This window comes from Hirundo rustica, chromosome 4 (genome assembly GCF_015227805.2).
Source record: "Hirundo rustica isolate bHirRus1 chromosome 4, bHirRus1.pri.v3, whole genome shotgun sequence".
Taxonomy (NCBI): domain Eukaryota; kingdom Metazoa; phylum Chordata; class Aves; order Passeriformes; family Hirundinidae; genus Hirundo; species Hirundo rustica.
This window is the reverse complement of record NC_053453.1, coordinates 50586865-50604115: the sequence shown is the minus strand read 5'-3', so window position 1 is coordinate 50604115 and position 17251 is coordinate 50586865. Positions and strand designations below refer to the sequence as shown.

General features: G+C 35.8%; 1 protein-coding gene across 1 annotated transcript in view; it reads right to left on the bottom strand.

Annotated features, from left to right (window-relative positions):
- The window catches only part of ANKS1B (ankyrin repeat and sterile alpha motif domain containing 1B), a 431424-nt gene that overhangs the window by 210399 nt on the left and 203774 nt on the right, over nucleotides 1-17251 (bottom strand). The window contains 2 exon segments of the mRNA XM_058420203.1: nucleotides 8315-8387; nucleotides 10284-10864. Coding sequence (XP_058276186.1) covers nucleotides 8315-8387; nucleotides 10284-10864 — 654 coding nt within the window.

Sequence of the window (17251 nt, the reverse complement as noted above, 5' to 3'; positions counted from 1 at the left end):
TGGACAAGCAACTTGGTCACACACACCTCCTTGCTTTTGGGTACTGAGTGTGACAGGCTCCATACAAGAATGTGACTAACTGAAAACCATTTTACTTAAAAGAAGAATCACTTCTACCTTCTGTAACATCATATATTGACTTTGGTTATGCAAATTTCCCCCAGCTATTCTGCCATTGCAAATTAAAATTCCACATTCACATTTCAGTTGTTGGTAGGATAGAAGGAAGGGCAGAACCAAACACAAATGTGTGGCTCTCTTTCCTTAAGTGCAGTCCTAGAATTGTTGCTGAAGAGTTCAAAGACTTGGAGCTTAGTAATTTCAGACTGCATGTGTGTTTCCTATTGAGGAAGCATCAAAGAGCACTGGGAGCAGACACCAGCTGCTGAAGCTCCCTCGTCGCATCAGGTTCCTCTTCCACCAGCTACAGAGTCAGGTTCCTTCTGACTTTTACTTTTTTTGCCATCTATGATGCTACACGTACGTTAGTCTTTTTGCACAGCATATCAGCTTCAAAGGGAAGGTGAGAGAAGTGATGTCATCCTTATTTTACAGTCTGGTTGTGTAGCAAAATTATAGCTATGTGTTCAAAACTGTAAGCTTAAGAGGTGTCCCTCTTAGTAAGAAAACTCATGGCTCATTTTATTAAATTCTATTAATTAAGTCCACTTTATCAAAGTTCTTATTTTAACTAAATAGAGATTTTAAAAGGGCAAGGTAAATGCAAAACAGGGACTAAATTACAAAAATATATATATACTTTTAAGACTATAATGTACCACAGTGAAATCTGCCTTATGCCACCATGCCTACACATATCGAATTAAAATTCTTCCTTAATTAAATACTTATATTTTATCCATTTTCAGCTCTTGGAGGAGGGAGGATATTAACAACTTTGGAGGAAAATCACCTTGCCAAAACTGCAACCATATGGCAGCAAACAGAAAACAGCTAGCCTAACAAGGTTTCATTTGTTAAAAAAAAGTTTGACTTTTGAGTTAATATGTTCGCTTTTATAGGCAGAACCACACTAGGGATGATGAAGGCTTCATGTCTGAGCAGTGGCAGTGGAACAGGTGGAAGACAGAGAGGAAATCAAGCCTGTAAGCTTCAGGCAGTCACGGGTTTTGCCAAATTTCAATTGTATTACAGCTCTACAGGGGGCAACATGAACTCTTACTCTTCTCGGTCAGATTTTCTGGACGTTGCCCCACCTGATTCCATCTTTTCCTAAGCTGTTGAAGTCATGTCTACTTTATTTTCCAGTCTTTGTGCTCAAAGTCATTTCCCTCACAAATCTGAAAAGTAAGAGCTCTTAAAATTTTCCCCATACTGAAAAGGAGAAATCATCAATATCGTCTTGATGATTGATCATATCAGTAGAGAAGGTAAATAAAGAAAATAACTTTTGTATGATGACTGTCTACAATTTTCATCCTGAAATGGAAGATTTGATAAATAGTACTACAAAGTGTATTCTAAGTCAGTGCTCTGTGACCTACTGTCAGTCCCTGGCATTAAATTTGGACACGACATTGAAACACAAATATACAGGGGGCATATCAAGAAACAATAAGGTCTTGTTTGTACAAAAAACTTGACATAAAGTGGAGTTGTAGGTTTAGTCTGAATACAACACAATGCAGCACAGTCCTGTTTTCAAATGACATAGAGCTAGTGAAGTCAACTCAGGCATAGCCTTCAGTGTTCTAGAGTCCTTCTGGTTTAAAAGCAGCCCTAAAAGAGCCAACTCATGAGCCTCTCTGAAGCTGTACATGTAAGGATACTGCTAAAGTAAATATTCCCCAAGATTTGCTAGCTTCCTTGAAAGTATTTTATTTTTTTTTTTTCTTTTAATGTGGTGTGATTCTGTTTCATATACCTTTTCCAGTAAAAATCAACATGAATCTTTGAAAGTCAAGCACTCAGGCTGCATCACTGAGCAAGGTTTGTAGCCTTGATATTGATATTAAGACATAGATGTTGCTAGGATTATCTCCAAGCACAGGAAAAGGCACTGCTCTCACAAAAGGGCAACACAAAACCCTGTAAAATACAATCTTCCTAAATGCAGTAAGAATTTTGTTTATTTCAGCTGTAAGAAAAAAAACCCTGACAGTACATTTCAAACTAAAATTTTAGATCAAGAAAATTAAGGTAATTCAGTAAACTCTACCCCTGTATGCCTCTAGGTGGAACAATGAGAGCACTCAAGGGTAGGTACATGCTCAGCTGACCAAAAATATCCTGACTTGTATACACACAGCAACTGTTTAGTCCATTTATGGACAGCATCCAAAATAGAATTTATGATTAGCAGAATTATCTCTAAATCACCCTCCATGTGCTAGAACATATTTGACAGAAGTGGTTCTCTCAAAGAACTAAAATGACTTTTTACTATTTTGAAGTGGAATGACTTTCAACAATTATTTTCTTACTCATTATTTTAACTGCTCTGGTTTGACACAATTCTAGCTTTAATCATGATGATGATATGATATCCATTACCCATTTTCATTTGGGTTTCTTGAAAGTAGATTATTTTTTGATTATTCCCTTCCAAGTGATTTGCAAATATAAGCAAACTGTGAGTCATGCACCTGCAAACACCTACCAAGCTTCAACTAACATTTACTGCTGTGTATGTCTTGAAAGACTTCTAATTGTTGAAAAAAAATTGTTTATAATTAGGCAAAGAAAATACTAAATTGCAGTGTTTCTTCTTTTTACTTTATTTTGTAGACAGTTCCTTCTAAATCATGTTATTACAGTAGTCACAGAATCATTACAAAATAGACTCAAAGAGGCATTATTCCTCTGACTCAAGCCAAAGTCAGTTATATTCCAACCATTATTCTTTCTCATACTGGCAACTATTCAAAAGTCTTGCAGATGCTGCTGAATGTAACCAAAGTTATAATCTTCCTAATAAACTATTTGGATGCTTCACTGTATCACCTTTATAATTTTGTCCTGCGGAACAGAGGGAGATTCCTTTTTGGTAGTTTTAGACAGTTACAGCTGAGGATCTTCTCTAAGGCACCAGTTCCATTTTCTATGCTTCAGACATTTAGACATGATGAACAATAATAAAAAAAGTGTATGCTTATCTAACTCAGCATTTAATGGCTCAGATGTGCTCAATGCAGTTCACACTCCAGAAATCTGATTTTAGACATTATGAATAAGATTAATCTCTCTGACCCACCATTATTTTCATCAAGCTCGTGCTTTCTTAATTAATTTGCAGGAAAAAACAGATAAGGCAATGTAAAAACCCTAACTGAAGTCCAAATACTGGACATCTACTGTTTTTCCCTTATCTAATATTTCCTATCCACTCTTAGAAGGGAATTAGATGGCTTTAATATGCCCCTGGCAGATCCATATTGTTTATTATTTATTTCTCCTAGCTACTTTAAAGTTTCTTAAAAGCTACTTAGCTTAGTTCATTGACTTGTTTATTTATTGAAAATAATTCCCCACATTCTTCTTTCTTTCCTCTTTTAAAGGTAAGTTCTGTGTTTTTCTTATTCAGTCTTTTGGTACCTGATACACACCTGAAATCTCATAGAAAGCCACTCATAGGCCTAAGTTTTACAGACAGCTAAGAAACCTAACCTCTATAGTCTGTTCTTTCCTTTTCTACATCTGAGGTTTTAGGTCTAGGATTAACTGTGCATGTCATATGTTCACCAACAGCCTTTACAGTAAACCCATGGAATAAAAAATAATTTCCCTTCTCTGAACCCACTCCATGCACCCTTTCCTTTTGTCCAGTAGCTCTCTTAGGTACTGAAGATTTTTTTTTCTTCTTCTATTAATGTACTGGTATAATTATGTTATATTAAATCTTGCTAGTTGCTTCTCACTGAGTGCCTCGGCACTTCTGACATGCCTCTACACCATATTTAGTAAAGAGAAAAATTTTCCTCATTTTGCCTCAGGTGGAAGAAGAAACAAAAATTTAGCTCAGCTGGTCTTTTAGATTTTCTTTTCTTCACACTGGTCTTTAGTAAATTTCTGTAGAAAACCCCACAGATTTGTCTTGAACTTGTGCCCTATATATTTTTTAAAATAAAATCTCTGAATTTGATGACATCTAACTTCTTCGGCTTTTTCTTCCTGGGCAGTTTGTCAACGTAATTTCTTACAAAAAATGGCAACTAAAAGGCCCAATTGCTATTATGTCCAATGTCTTTGGAAAAGTATCAAGAACAAATATACTCTTTCCTGCTTCCCTGGATATCAACATATATTTAAAAGCTCTATCAAGTCCTATTTTTGAGATCTCAAAGCAATTGTTTTTGAAACACAAGCCAAAAGTTCCTCTAGTCTTCCCCTCTACATGACTTTACTACTACTGTGATACATATGATAAAGTACCTATAAATGTCAATTTTGTTGTAATACCCAATTAATTCCTCTTTTCCTCATTAACCCTTCAGTTAAATCTTCTCTGTTCCTCTTTATTCTACCATAAGCATACGAACAGATAAGATACCTTGCAAATTGACCCATGACTTTTTCTAGTCACTTCTTTACTCTTGTTTAAAATAATCCCAAGGACAACACCTATGTTCAAGTTGCCTTATTTAAAATTATGATTTTTGGTTTTGCCAAATGGTTCTCATTTTAATCTTCTCTAAGGAGAGAGAAGAGTTACATTTAGGGTGTATCTGGCTGATGCTAGACTTGGACATGAGATGAGAGACAATACTATCTTGGATCTTCAACTTCTTTATTCACTGCCACAGAGCCTGATGAGAACTTTTGATTTGCTAGGATAATTCTTAGCAGTACTAATAATAGTCTTTATCCTATGCTAATGATTGGTGCAAACCTTTGTAATTTGGCAAAATTTGACTCTTTGAAGAAGTACATGCCATAATTTAAGTGCCAGGTGTTGCAGATGTTTCCACATCATCTTGAGTAGAAGATCATTGGCCAGCAGCACCTTTTATTTCCTCTTGGTAATGGGGATTTTAATTCCCTGGGCTAGTGTTTAGGGTGTCTGTCAGTTATCAAAAGCTGTTCTTACTTGCTTCCTGGTCAGCACTCCTGCTTTTGTCAGAGGACATCAACAGTCATCTTCCTCTCTGTAGTTTTAAGTTTGCTCCTCCAGTACCTGTACTGCTACCAAACGGAAAGCTCTGCTTTAATTCTTTTGTTCCTAAATGTATACTGTGGGTAAAATCCTCATGAGCGTACTCAGGTTTGAATCTCTCCTTTTACTGCTCCTCTAATTGCTTCTCAAGAGATTTCCCTGGAGATCTAAGAGAAGCCTTTCCAGATATCACCAGTAGGAAAATATAGGCCAAAGTTCTGGCAAGTCCATTCAAGAATTTCATCACAAGATGTCATCACTGTCTAATTTTAAATGTAACTATTTAATTATGAGCATATGACACATTTCCTATCAAATATTTTTCACTGAGAATGAGATGTTATGTAGTACAAGAAGCTCTTTATGTTCATAATTTATAGAGTATTTGTGTTTGAATTTTACATATTTTTGCTTTTATTAGCAGTACATGAAAACACTGAAGTATAATATGAAGTACAGGACTAAGCAAACACTAAAATGAAGGATTCCAAGGAAGCTCCATTCACTCTTCAGTATTATCAGGAATTTTGTTACTTGCTAAAAAGTTATTGGACAAATGAAGTTTCCTGAATACAGTGCTCAATAATCTAGATGCTTGCAGTTCAACAATAGAAGTTTCTTTGACTTACACACTCTGAATATTAAAAATATTATTTTTAAGCTTTACTGGATAAGCTTCTTCCACATATATTCAAATAAAAACTAAAATTCCCCTCAGTTATACATAAACTTATGAAGTACTTCAAAATTGTATTATCTGATAACACATTATTAATTTTTATTCCTAAGCATAGGCCAGATCTTTACCTTTGGCTGTGTCATGTTTAAGGAGATGCTTGCTAGCAGTGAGAGCTCTTTATTTTCTCCTAGGTAAACTACTACTTGGTTATTACTTAGACAATAAAAAATAATATACTTGAAGTATAACACGTTTGATGCATGTAGTGCATTTGATTCAATAAGAGTTCCCTTTGCTTTTCTGCCTAAATTGTGTTTGACTTAATCCGGAAATGGCCAAGAGGAATGAAAAGTGGAAGACATACAAGTGAAGCTGCACATATTCAGTCTGTAGTAGAAAGACGTGTCTTTATTGCAAGCTGCATGAAAAGCAAAACTGATAAAATTTAAGGAAAGATAGCTGTATTTCGACTGATCATAACTTGATGTCCTAATTAGGATCAAAATCAAATTATCATCCATTAAGGACTTGTCAGAAAGAAAAAAATGTTGGTGTTCAGAAAGCTGCACACTGAATAGAAAGTAAGCTAGGACTCAATGTCTGCTCTAGGAAAAGAAGCAAAGAAGAGTAGATCTGCCAGCTGCAAGAGTTGAAACATCAAATGCCATACTTCTATGTCAAGAAAAATAAGGTACACAGTAGAAGAGCAAAATGGCTGGTGATAGAGTTGTGAGGCATTTTCTGATCTTAAAAAAGTAGAAAATGAAAAGCAGTGGTCAGTCATAGGAACAGATAGACTAGTATTTGCACATCACTAAGCTATGGAAATTTTCAAACATATACTATTACTGTCTCCATTTCATAGCTCTTACTTGCTCTGCAGCTTCTTACCCTACGCCCAATTTTGCCTTAGGTGCCTGTGTGCTACTGTGGGAAGTTGACCCTGGCTGGATGCCAGGTGACCAGCAAGTCACTCCATCACTGCCCTCCTCAGCAGGACAAGGGAGAACATAAGACAGAAAAAAAACCCCCTTGGGTCAAGACAAAGGCAGTTTAATACAGCAAAAGAAAAGGCCTGTGTGAAACCAAAGGGAAACAAAAGATTTATTCTCTACTTCCTATCAGCTCCTTTTCCTTAGCTTTTATTGCTGAACACCCCTGTCTAGTATGGAATATTCCTTTGCCGCTTGAGTCAGCCCTCCTGGGTATGTCCCTTCCCAAGATCTTGTCCACCCTCTCTTGACTGGTGAGGAGAGAATGTTGGAGAGACAGCCCTGGTGCTGAGTGAGCACCAGGGTGTTTGACTGGTGAACACCTTTCTAGCTTCCAGTGCAAAGAACTATGAAGGCTGCTGTGGGAAAGGTAACTCCATCTTCAGCAGACACAGTACAACTATCATGATAAAATATAAGAAACAGAAAATCCTGAATTATTTATAATATCTTCAGAAATTATTCATTATCTCCTAGTGTAGAGTTTGTCTACTAACAGTTCTGTTTTCCAACACTGCAAGTCGCAGAAAGAACAGACTGCAACAGAACAACATGCCTAGTACTTCTCATTATGTTGCCCCTTACTCTTTTTAGAAAAAAAATAAGCTGAACCTGCTTGTTTTATCTGCAATTATATTTGCATTAAAATCAGTTATTTTCTCTTTATCTTAGACTCCCTTTTCACTCTAAGCTACTATTAAAATAGCTGTGTCAATTATATTTAATTGATAAGATACAGTTTCATCCTGTATATATGCAATGCTCCATGAAATGGACAGTTGTTCAATATATCCTTTTCCAAATTTTAAGCGATAAGGTACATAACATCCTGCCCTATATATAAACCCAAGGCAATTTTTACCAGCACAGCTGAGTTAACACAGCTTTGCCCCAGAACTGAAGTACTCAGACATGCAAGTCAGTTTTCTCTCCATGAGTTAGGGAGGAGACATAACAAAAAGCTTTAAAAATTCTTATCAGCACAGTTGCACAGATTTATGCTGACAGACCAACAGGCTAGGCATGACATAGTGTTCTTAGAATTCTCCATGGGAGGGGACGTTTTCAAATTTTCCCATCATTGCTAACACCAGTCACTGTCTGTCAGCAACATTTTCAGCCCTGTGCCAAATATTTCTTCGAAGCAGCATTATATAATACTTTTTAAAGTGTCAGCAGTTATTAGATTATATATACTTAGAGTTCCATCATTCCAAACAAAGCCTCATCTGAAAAGGATTGTAAAATACTCCACTAGAAGAAAGGCTTCAATACAGAAACATTAATGGAGTGGGGTTTTTTGTAAGATTTCAAAACAACATTAATGACTCCAAGATGCTATTTAAAGCAACAGCTCCAGGACACTGGGCCTAATGCATCTTTAACAGTAAACAACAGAGATTCTGTCCATGGTTATTCAAATATCTACAAATGATTTCAACACAGTGGATTACTTACAAATGTCTTATCCACAGTTTTCCTACAGACAGTTAAGTCAAAATTAAAAAATAGTTGGTTGTTTTTCCTTACTTGCAGCATGCTCCTTCATCTCCCCCAGTCCAGTATTAATTCCAGCATCTATTGAGCTCATGATTTTATCAATCTACAAAAGAAAGAACAGTGAAACGATTGAGAAATCCCATCTTCAGTATTTTATTTTAGTTTTTCACACATAGATTTATGGCATTATTATTCTCATTAGGAAAACAACAATCAAAATTGTAAAAATACATAAATCAAAGGTAGACAATTAATTTCTCCACTTTGATTTTTATTTTGCAATATTTGTATGCTAGCAAAAACCGAAGCTTGGGACTAGTATTTCTTTTTCCATGGCAGAGTTCCGTGCACATTGATGGCTCTTGTCGTCTAGGTATGACCACTAGTGGTTCATTTAAGCAGTAATATTAATTAATAAAAATATTACCTTGTATGTTCTAAAGTATTTAAAATACACACAATTAAATCAATAGTTCAGTTAATATTTCCAGAGAATTTCCTAGCCAGCCCCTTTATTTTCCATCTGCCCCAAGGGCACTAGATAGGTATGAAACATAAAGTTATGTCCCCACATACCACAGAACAACATTCTCTGTGAAACAACACTGCACTGATCCCAAAACTTACTTGCATATTTCTAAGGCACATTGAACTTATTAGGTCAAAACCATTATATCTATTTTATTTTCTGTAAGAACAGGACAAATCAAAAAGTGAATCAAAAGGTTCCTGTGGACTAAGTAGGTAGACAAAGAGAAACACACTTTACTAAGCTTAACATAAGGACTAGCAGGAAAAGTATGTATTAGTCATTAGTGATAGGAGAAAGTCTGGCAGTTATGACAGAATCTGCAGATTGACCATTTATACTATATATATATATATGGCACTTTTTTTACTCTCAATATCAAACTTTGATGACCATGTAGAAAGAAAAACCTGGACCTGACTCTAATCAGGGTTTCATAATAACATATCCAAGTTGTAAAGATCAGACCCTGATATCCTTAGTACATAGTACATCTCCACTGAGAGAGTATCTCCTTTACAATGAAAAGTGCCTTAAAATGGCCAATCAAATCAGACATTTAGGCTAGCTTGAAACATTTTCCTAGAAAAATAACCAACGACTTAATCAAACTCTGGGTTCTTTCTGAACACAATACCACCCTGGAGATAGATGCATTTCCCCACCATAGTAGTTTTAAAGAGAAATGCTCACTTCTCTGTAGGAGCAGTAAAGATCTAAACATATCACACTCTTAATTTACCTCAATGAGATGGGTACTTCTGTGTCTACGAAGAACGATTTACATTCTTGAAATTCAGCACAGGAAAAAAAGTAAAATATAACGCATCTAAAAATTGATTTAAATTGAATTCTAAACCTAAAATAAAGTCTCTCATATGAGCAAGCATGTGAACTACAAATTCAGTGTGGAAATTTCTGTTCGTAGTCCTGAACTCATTGCAGCTATAAGAGTATTCCCACTTCACACAGCAGCCAGGTATGTGCCAAACATTTTTTACACAGGCTACATACCAGTTAGAGGATGTGATATATAAAGTAGGGTTTTAGAATGCCCAGTCAACTCTTTTGTTGCCATTTTCTCCTGGCTCTTGCTGATGGGCACTGCCATGGTGGAAATAATTAGAAAATATGTAAACAATAGGCACAGTTACTAAGGATTTTACCAATATTATTATTGTCAGCAGTGAGGGCTTTAGTAGACAATAATGTCAGTGACACAGAAAATTGCAGAATTACTTCTGGTTAACTTCATTCACTAGGGAAACAATAGACTTTATTGAGTGGGCAGCATTTGAACAGAAATGCTTTGCATTTTGTGCCAGCTGTTGAACTCCCATGCAGTACACTGTGACATTCTCTCTAAGGCGTTGCAGTATGGAAGATTCACTTTTTATTTTGTCTCTGAAACTGAAAACAATAGCAGTGCCTTCACAAGACCACAGTACTCAAAAAATGAAAAAATCTTACTTCTTCCCATTCTGATGTGAAGGAAGGTGTTCTCTCCGAATTCCCTTTGGAGCACTGTGGCTTCGGTGTGGGTTCACTCCAATTACTTCTTGCTTTTTTATCATTTGGTGGATGGGTGATAAGATTAGAATCAGATTTCGAAACATTTTTGCACAAATGCATTTCCAGTAAGGTCTTTGGTAAAGATCGTATTCTGCCCAGCGTGCACGCTCGCTCCACAAATCCCCCTGTGGTAATAACCCATTGTTCGCTTATCCGTGGCGCGCCAACCACGGTATGATTTTCTGCTGGTTTATTTTTAGTATAAAATATGGTTCTGTTTACAATTGGTGGCTTTTTTTTCTTCACAGGATGATCAGAGTTGCTTTCTTTCCATAGCTGTATCTGCTGTGCTGTGCTCTTGCTCAAAATGCTTTTCTCCAGTGGCCCACTGCACAGGTTTACTTTGCTGTACAGCTGGAGTGGATTTTCAGGTGGGTCACATGAAGGTGATGATCCATGAAGTAAACCTGCAAACTGCTCAGCAGGGTGTCCTTCAAGAAGCTCACTTTCAGTGGATGTTTCACCCTGGCTATGTTGCTCTGAAAAGAGACAGCACCTTGTAAACATAAAAAGGGTGATAAAATACTGCAAACAACAAAATGTTTACTCCCCTCAAAATTAGTTTTTAATGCTGCTTGATACATTCTTATGTAAAAGAAACAAAAGACAATTATGCCATGAACTGAATTATTATTTTAAAAAAAGATCTTAAATATAACTATTTTGACTAAAATGTCTGCTGGTTGAAGAACAGGCAACAGTGCTCAGTACTATATATAAACTGCATGAAAAAACAAATTTATAAGATAAAATAGGTCATTGCTATTCCATCGACTTGATGATGTCTCTTTTAATTTGCTATTGAGTTGAAATGTGTACAAAATACACAGTTTAGTATGATGAATTAGATAGTTTGTAGGTGGTAAAATACATAAAGAGCCATTATTGTCAGGAGTATTCTTAGTATTTTTTCTTTTTATAGCCATTATAATAATAGTGAATTTGCACTATGATGCCTTTTTACTGACGGCCTTTAAGGAACAGATCTGAGCATTCTTTATATTTTTGGGAACTTTTGAGAACAGTAATAGTAACCATTGGGAAAAAAGAACACAAGTCTTCTCAAACATGCTTTATATGTAACTTAGCACATACGTACACACAAAAAGCAACCACAGAAAAATGCACTTCTTTGGCAAGGTGTAAAGTGGATTATTAAAATTTTATAGCTATTTTTTACACTTGTTGCTGAAAGAACTAGGAGAGGGGGAAAAAAGGAGGCCTGTGCTGCCTCACCTGAAGTGTTGGTGTGGTTAACATCCCTCTGTCAACATGGCATTAAGTCAGCATGTTTTAGTCAGAATAACTGTGTCCCTACTAATGGTCACATCTCTATAACTACGCCGTTAAAGATAAATTTATCTCATTCTTTCTAGAAGATGTATGTTCTAGATCAACTCTAACAGTAGGACTGTGTGCACAGCAGTAACTATCACAAAAAACCTGAGCATAGCGTCATGGCATAATGTGCAAAGATATTGAGCAGTTTTCTCCAGTTAACTAAAATATCCGCTGGCAAAAAAAAACCCAATCAAATCTCAAAATATGCTTTCTAAAAGAAAGCGGTGCATGACTATGAATTACAGAGGAAAGATTTTGGTGCATACTTCATTACTAGTCAGCAGCTTTAAAATATAAAATTAAATGTTTTTCTATATATGATAAAATTCTAAGAACTTAAGAAAATATACTTTTCTTTTTTGAGAAACAACCGACTAGAATATACGCTTCAGACATTTAGCAACCAAAAAGACGTGAGGTGTTATGGAGAAAGGTTAAATGTAGGACATGACAGAGCTTAAGGGATCAATAAACCCAGAAAAATTTGGTTTAGGGGAAAAATTCAGGGAAAAAGAAGGACACGGGGCATTCTCTCTTTGATTTCTGAAAGTTGCTGATTTTGAAGGTAAATTCAAAATGAGGAATAAATTATGCAAATAATTACTGACTTTGGTGTTTTTCCTTTACATTAAAAACTCAGTAGCTGAGATTCTGCTCCAAATTAAAGCACCTCATTTTTCTACATGGGTAAGAAGCATGTTAGCTCCCACCATAGTCAGAGATCTCATTAATAAAATGAATGGAACCTATGACTCCCTGTACTCTGTTAACTGGGTTCACTACACTCCCAGTGACTTACAGGAGACAGCAATCAGTTTGTGTTCAGATACCTTCATTTATATATCTCAGTTATGAACTGAATCCTATTTTGATGTTCCAGACAGGTTTCTTATAGCTGTGTATTGAACTCAGTGAAAAGATAAATATTTTTGTCAGGACAAAGTAAACCGGTAGGAATAAATCAGGAAAAAGAAAAGCTTACAGAGCCTGAATTGCAATTTCACTACTAGCTTTGCTACATCTCTGTTACCAAATAGTACTGGCGAACAGCTATTAGGATCTGAAGGAATTACTAGGCTCATGGTCTTTACGTTAAACTCTCCTCCTTCTCAAGGCAGAGCTGGTCCATCCAAATAATTACTGGGAATAGTCCGTCGTCTCAGCTAAAACTTGCACTGTGCCTGGGCACCGTCTAGGTGGGTCTATTCAGTGTTGGCTAAAGACTGGCAAAACCCAAACAGCTTAAGAGTACAGACTGCCAAGTGCCAGTGGCATCTGATGCCCTGATTTTACTCCATTTACTACTGTAAACAAAGTAAGTTCTTACTGAGAACTTCCATTCCCCTGTGGTCAGTAAATACATGTACTCACACTAGAAAGTGTGTGTGTGTCTCTTACTTTCCAGCAGTGTTGCGATGACATACCAAAACATTAATTCTGGTTCTTTTGATAGTCGATACGGCAGCAGTTTACCATATATTCAAGGACTCTAAATGTATTGTATGAGCCTTTTTCAGCTTGATCTTTCACAAGTTACTCTAATGTTTACACATGAGTAGATATATTCTACTTTAGATATAACTTTCATCTTTAAAATACCCACACAAATACTTTATGGAAGTCAGAAAAAATTAGAACAAAGGTTGCTTGTGCACCCATTAGTCTTCTTATGTGTTAGCAAGGACCTATTTCATTTTTTATAAGATCATGAGTTTTCAAAAATATCCTGTGTATTTCTCTTAGTGTTCAGAATGAAGCTTGCTTCATGAAGAAGCTCCTCAACATTTTCATTGTATCATAGAATGGTTCAGTTTGGAAAAGGCCCCTAAGATCATTGAGTTCAATTGTTAAACCAGCACTGTGAAGTCCACCACCAATCCATGTCCCTAAGTGTCACATCATCACATCTTTTAAATAACTCCAGGGATTTATATTTCTTTGTTCAATAAGAGTGGTCTTATTACCTATTTACTGCACAGCATCTAAATTCTTCTTTGAATATCAAGTTCTTTAACAGCTTCTCAAATTTTTATGGCATCCATTATCTAAGGGGTATACAAATATGAACTCATCTGTCCTTCTAAGGTGAGACTGTAATGTGATATTATCCTAATTTGAAAAAGGGGAGATAAATCACGAGGATACAATGCTGAAAATGTAAAATGTTTGGGCATCTGATTTAAGATTTCTTAAGGTTTTCTTTGTTCAGAGTATTAAACATTTTTCAACACAGAATATTTTTGAAGCACGGTTACTATTCATTTCAGTAGATCAAAAAAATCAGACCTCTAATGTGTCAAATTCATCACTCAATAACTGAGGAACACAGTTAATGGCTACTTGCATAACCTTTGGTTAATGGCTACTTGACCTTTGGTCTGTCTTGACCAGAGTAACAAAAACTCGGGCAGAGACAGAGTATTCTCCCTGTTGCTTTCAGCTGCCCCAGCTGTTACTTCTTCTCTTTTATACCATTTGCTTTTATTAAGAGCTTTGTTAATTATGTGACAAAGTAAGCAAAGATCTCATAGCTATACCTTCTTCACCCCATGATTCTGAACAACGTAAACCACTGCGCTGCAGCCCTAAAACAGGTTATCCAGAGTCGTGCCATCTGCATCCTTGGGCAGTTCAAGACCTGGTTAAGAAAAGACATATCTGATCTCATGATGACAGTCCTGTTCCAAACAAGAGGACGGACTAGAAATCCTCCAGATGTCCAACAGTTTAATGAACCAATTATAATTCTGAATCTTCTGGCTTTTGAACTGATAACTGTTAAGGTAAATGCTCTTTGAATATTGACTATAATCCTATTATTATTTTAGTTTCCGAATGCAGTTAGTGTTTAATACTTTTATGTTCAGCAAATAAGGAGAGTGTAGAGATGGACTATAGCATTGCTCCAAATAATTTAGTAGCCTAGCACACCCTGTCATATTAGTTAGTATTTGTTGACCTTAGACCTGAAACATGAGATGTTAAATAACCTTTTCAAACTGCACCATTATCTAAAAATGCAGATTCATTGTTCATGGGAATATCCAAGACCTCCATCTCAAGAACTTAAAGAATGAAAAGCTTTACACAGGATAATACCACTACTATACCCTTGCTAAAATAGGAAACTTTGTATAAAAAAATAATAATCCTAGCTCTTAATAATTAGCCATCTCTGTGATAGATTTTTTTTGTTGCATATTTCTGTCATAAACTTCAAGAAAAGTGATACTGAAATCAATATTCCTCCTCAGGCTTAATAATAATGGACAAAATGTGATATTTTATATATTATTTTCTGGTTTTAAACATATCAAACTAATTCTTGTTTTGAATATTGCTCTGTATTAAAAAAAGAACAAACCTCATGCTATTAAACATTTTATTAATTCATATTTTTATTTCTTATTATTATTACTATTATTTCAACCAAATTAACTGGCACTAAGAATTTATATAAACAATTACATTACATAGGTATATACTCAGTGAAGAGTCACTTAATAATGCCAGTTTTTTCTTCTCACAGGCATTTGAGTAAGTGTTATGAGAAGGAACTTTAAGAAAGAGGGTGGAGATACAAGGGAACAGGAGAAGTTCAAGCTCTTGGACTCAATCCCAGTGGAGAGAAGCATTCAGCTCATAAGCTGGTGGGGTTTCTTGTTTTTGTGGTTTTTTTTTTTTTTTTTTTTTTTTTTTTTTTTTTTTTTTTTTTTTTTGCAAGTATGTTTATTTTTGTAATTAGGAAAGAAAAAAAAAAAAAAAAAAAGAAGCTAACATAAAGAGATCTTGCTTCCTTACCAGATACTGCTTTTCTTACCACTTTATCTTTTTACTTGTAAATACTATCAAAAATACCAAAATATAAACAGATGTAATTTCTACAGAACTTTAGTGTTATTACAAGTGCACATACAGCCTATCTATCTGAGCAGATTACTTTTGAAAATCCCTGTGATACTGCCATATCTGTGTTACAAGGAAAACATTTACATTTGGAACTACAAATAAATTCAGTTATGCCATAATCTCAAAGCCACAGACACATATTGCTATTATCATCAGTTTATATACAACCAAACTGGTATTTAGGCAGCAGATTGCAATTCAATCAGCTATTTATTTTCACACTGATGCACCCCAGCACAGTTGCTTGTGGTACATATATAGAACTCCAGAGAATTTCATTTCTCACTTTCAGGATTCCACAGTTATAATTTACAGATGCTTCATCAAACTCAGATTTTTTTCCTGATTCTGACTCCAAGACTACAGAGCACATTAAGAAAATGGGAGGCATATTGAATACTGTGAATTTTGCATTCATGTAAAATTGGAAATTGTCTTATTCACATTTGTATCTCAAGAGATTCCATGTTCCAAACTAAAATACATTCAGGAGAATAACAGTTGTTAATAACACTAATGAAAAGAGCTGTAATAGATAAATTATCATGACAGAGTTAGATCTTGAACAAGCATTGCTGTTGCCATGGCACAAAATTCCTAATGTAAAATAAAAATCCACTAGAAAATTGTTCTATAGCTATGGTAACAACTGTATTGTGACATGATTATTCTATTCAGATTCTGCTTTCATTTGATCCAGAAAGATGTTTTTAGCATCACACTTGGCGCATGTGTAATATCTGCCCAAAAATGTATTCTCAACTCCCTTTTCCCCACATTCAGTTGACTGCTAAAACCAACACTCAGAACCGAGTAATATTTGGAAACTACCCTCTTATAGAAGGATGGGTAAGCATATTTCCATAGTAAAGATTGCTTTGCAGACACTAGAATACCCTCAGTAGTGAGGATACCAGTTGTATTGCCAAAGTGATATAAAAGGGGATGATAAGCAAGAAAAGGTGTAAGACAGACAATTCATAGTACTTGAAAACAGAAGTAGCAATATTCAGGAAGACATTATTTCACACAGCAAACAACACTGTGCTCTGACCAATCTACACATCTTTGATGGCAGCAGTTCGGCTGCATATTGCTTAGATGAGGCAAGGCAGTATTGTCTCACTCAAGTAAAAGTTACACTTTTACTGGGAGATAGAACAACAAGACTACTACTAAGCAAGTAATAAAGGGCTTCTGCTGTCACCAGCAACAATGCAGAAGAGGAGCAATAGTGTCCAGCCAGATCACAGTTTCTTCTTCTGCTTATTCCTAAATATGGAGGAACCACCAGAAAATGGCTGGCAAGGTTGCTGTTGATGGTCTCCAGGCTTTGTGCCCAGGTTCCAACGCTGCCAGCTTCTCAATGCCCATTCCCTTAGAAATCACAGCGAACCTCTTTGTGGGTTGGGAGCTTGCTCTTACAAGCTTCAAAACTGCCAATTCACTCCTGATCATCACAGTCTGCACTTAACTCTGTACTGAAAGATTTTACTGCCTCATTGTCTCTACCGTCATAGTTTCACTGTCTTCATCCGTTTCACACTGACCCGTCAGGAACTGAAAAGATGTGAAAGATGTTCTGGGAAAGATATCTCCATATGGAGTTTTCTGAA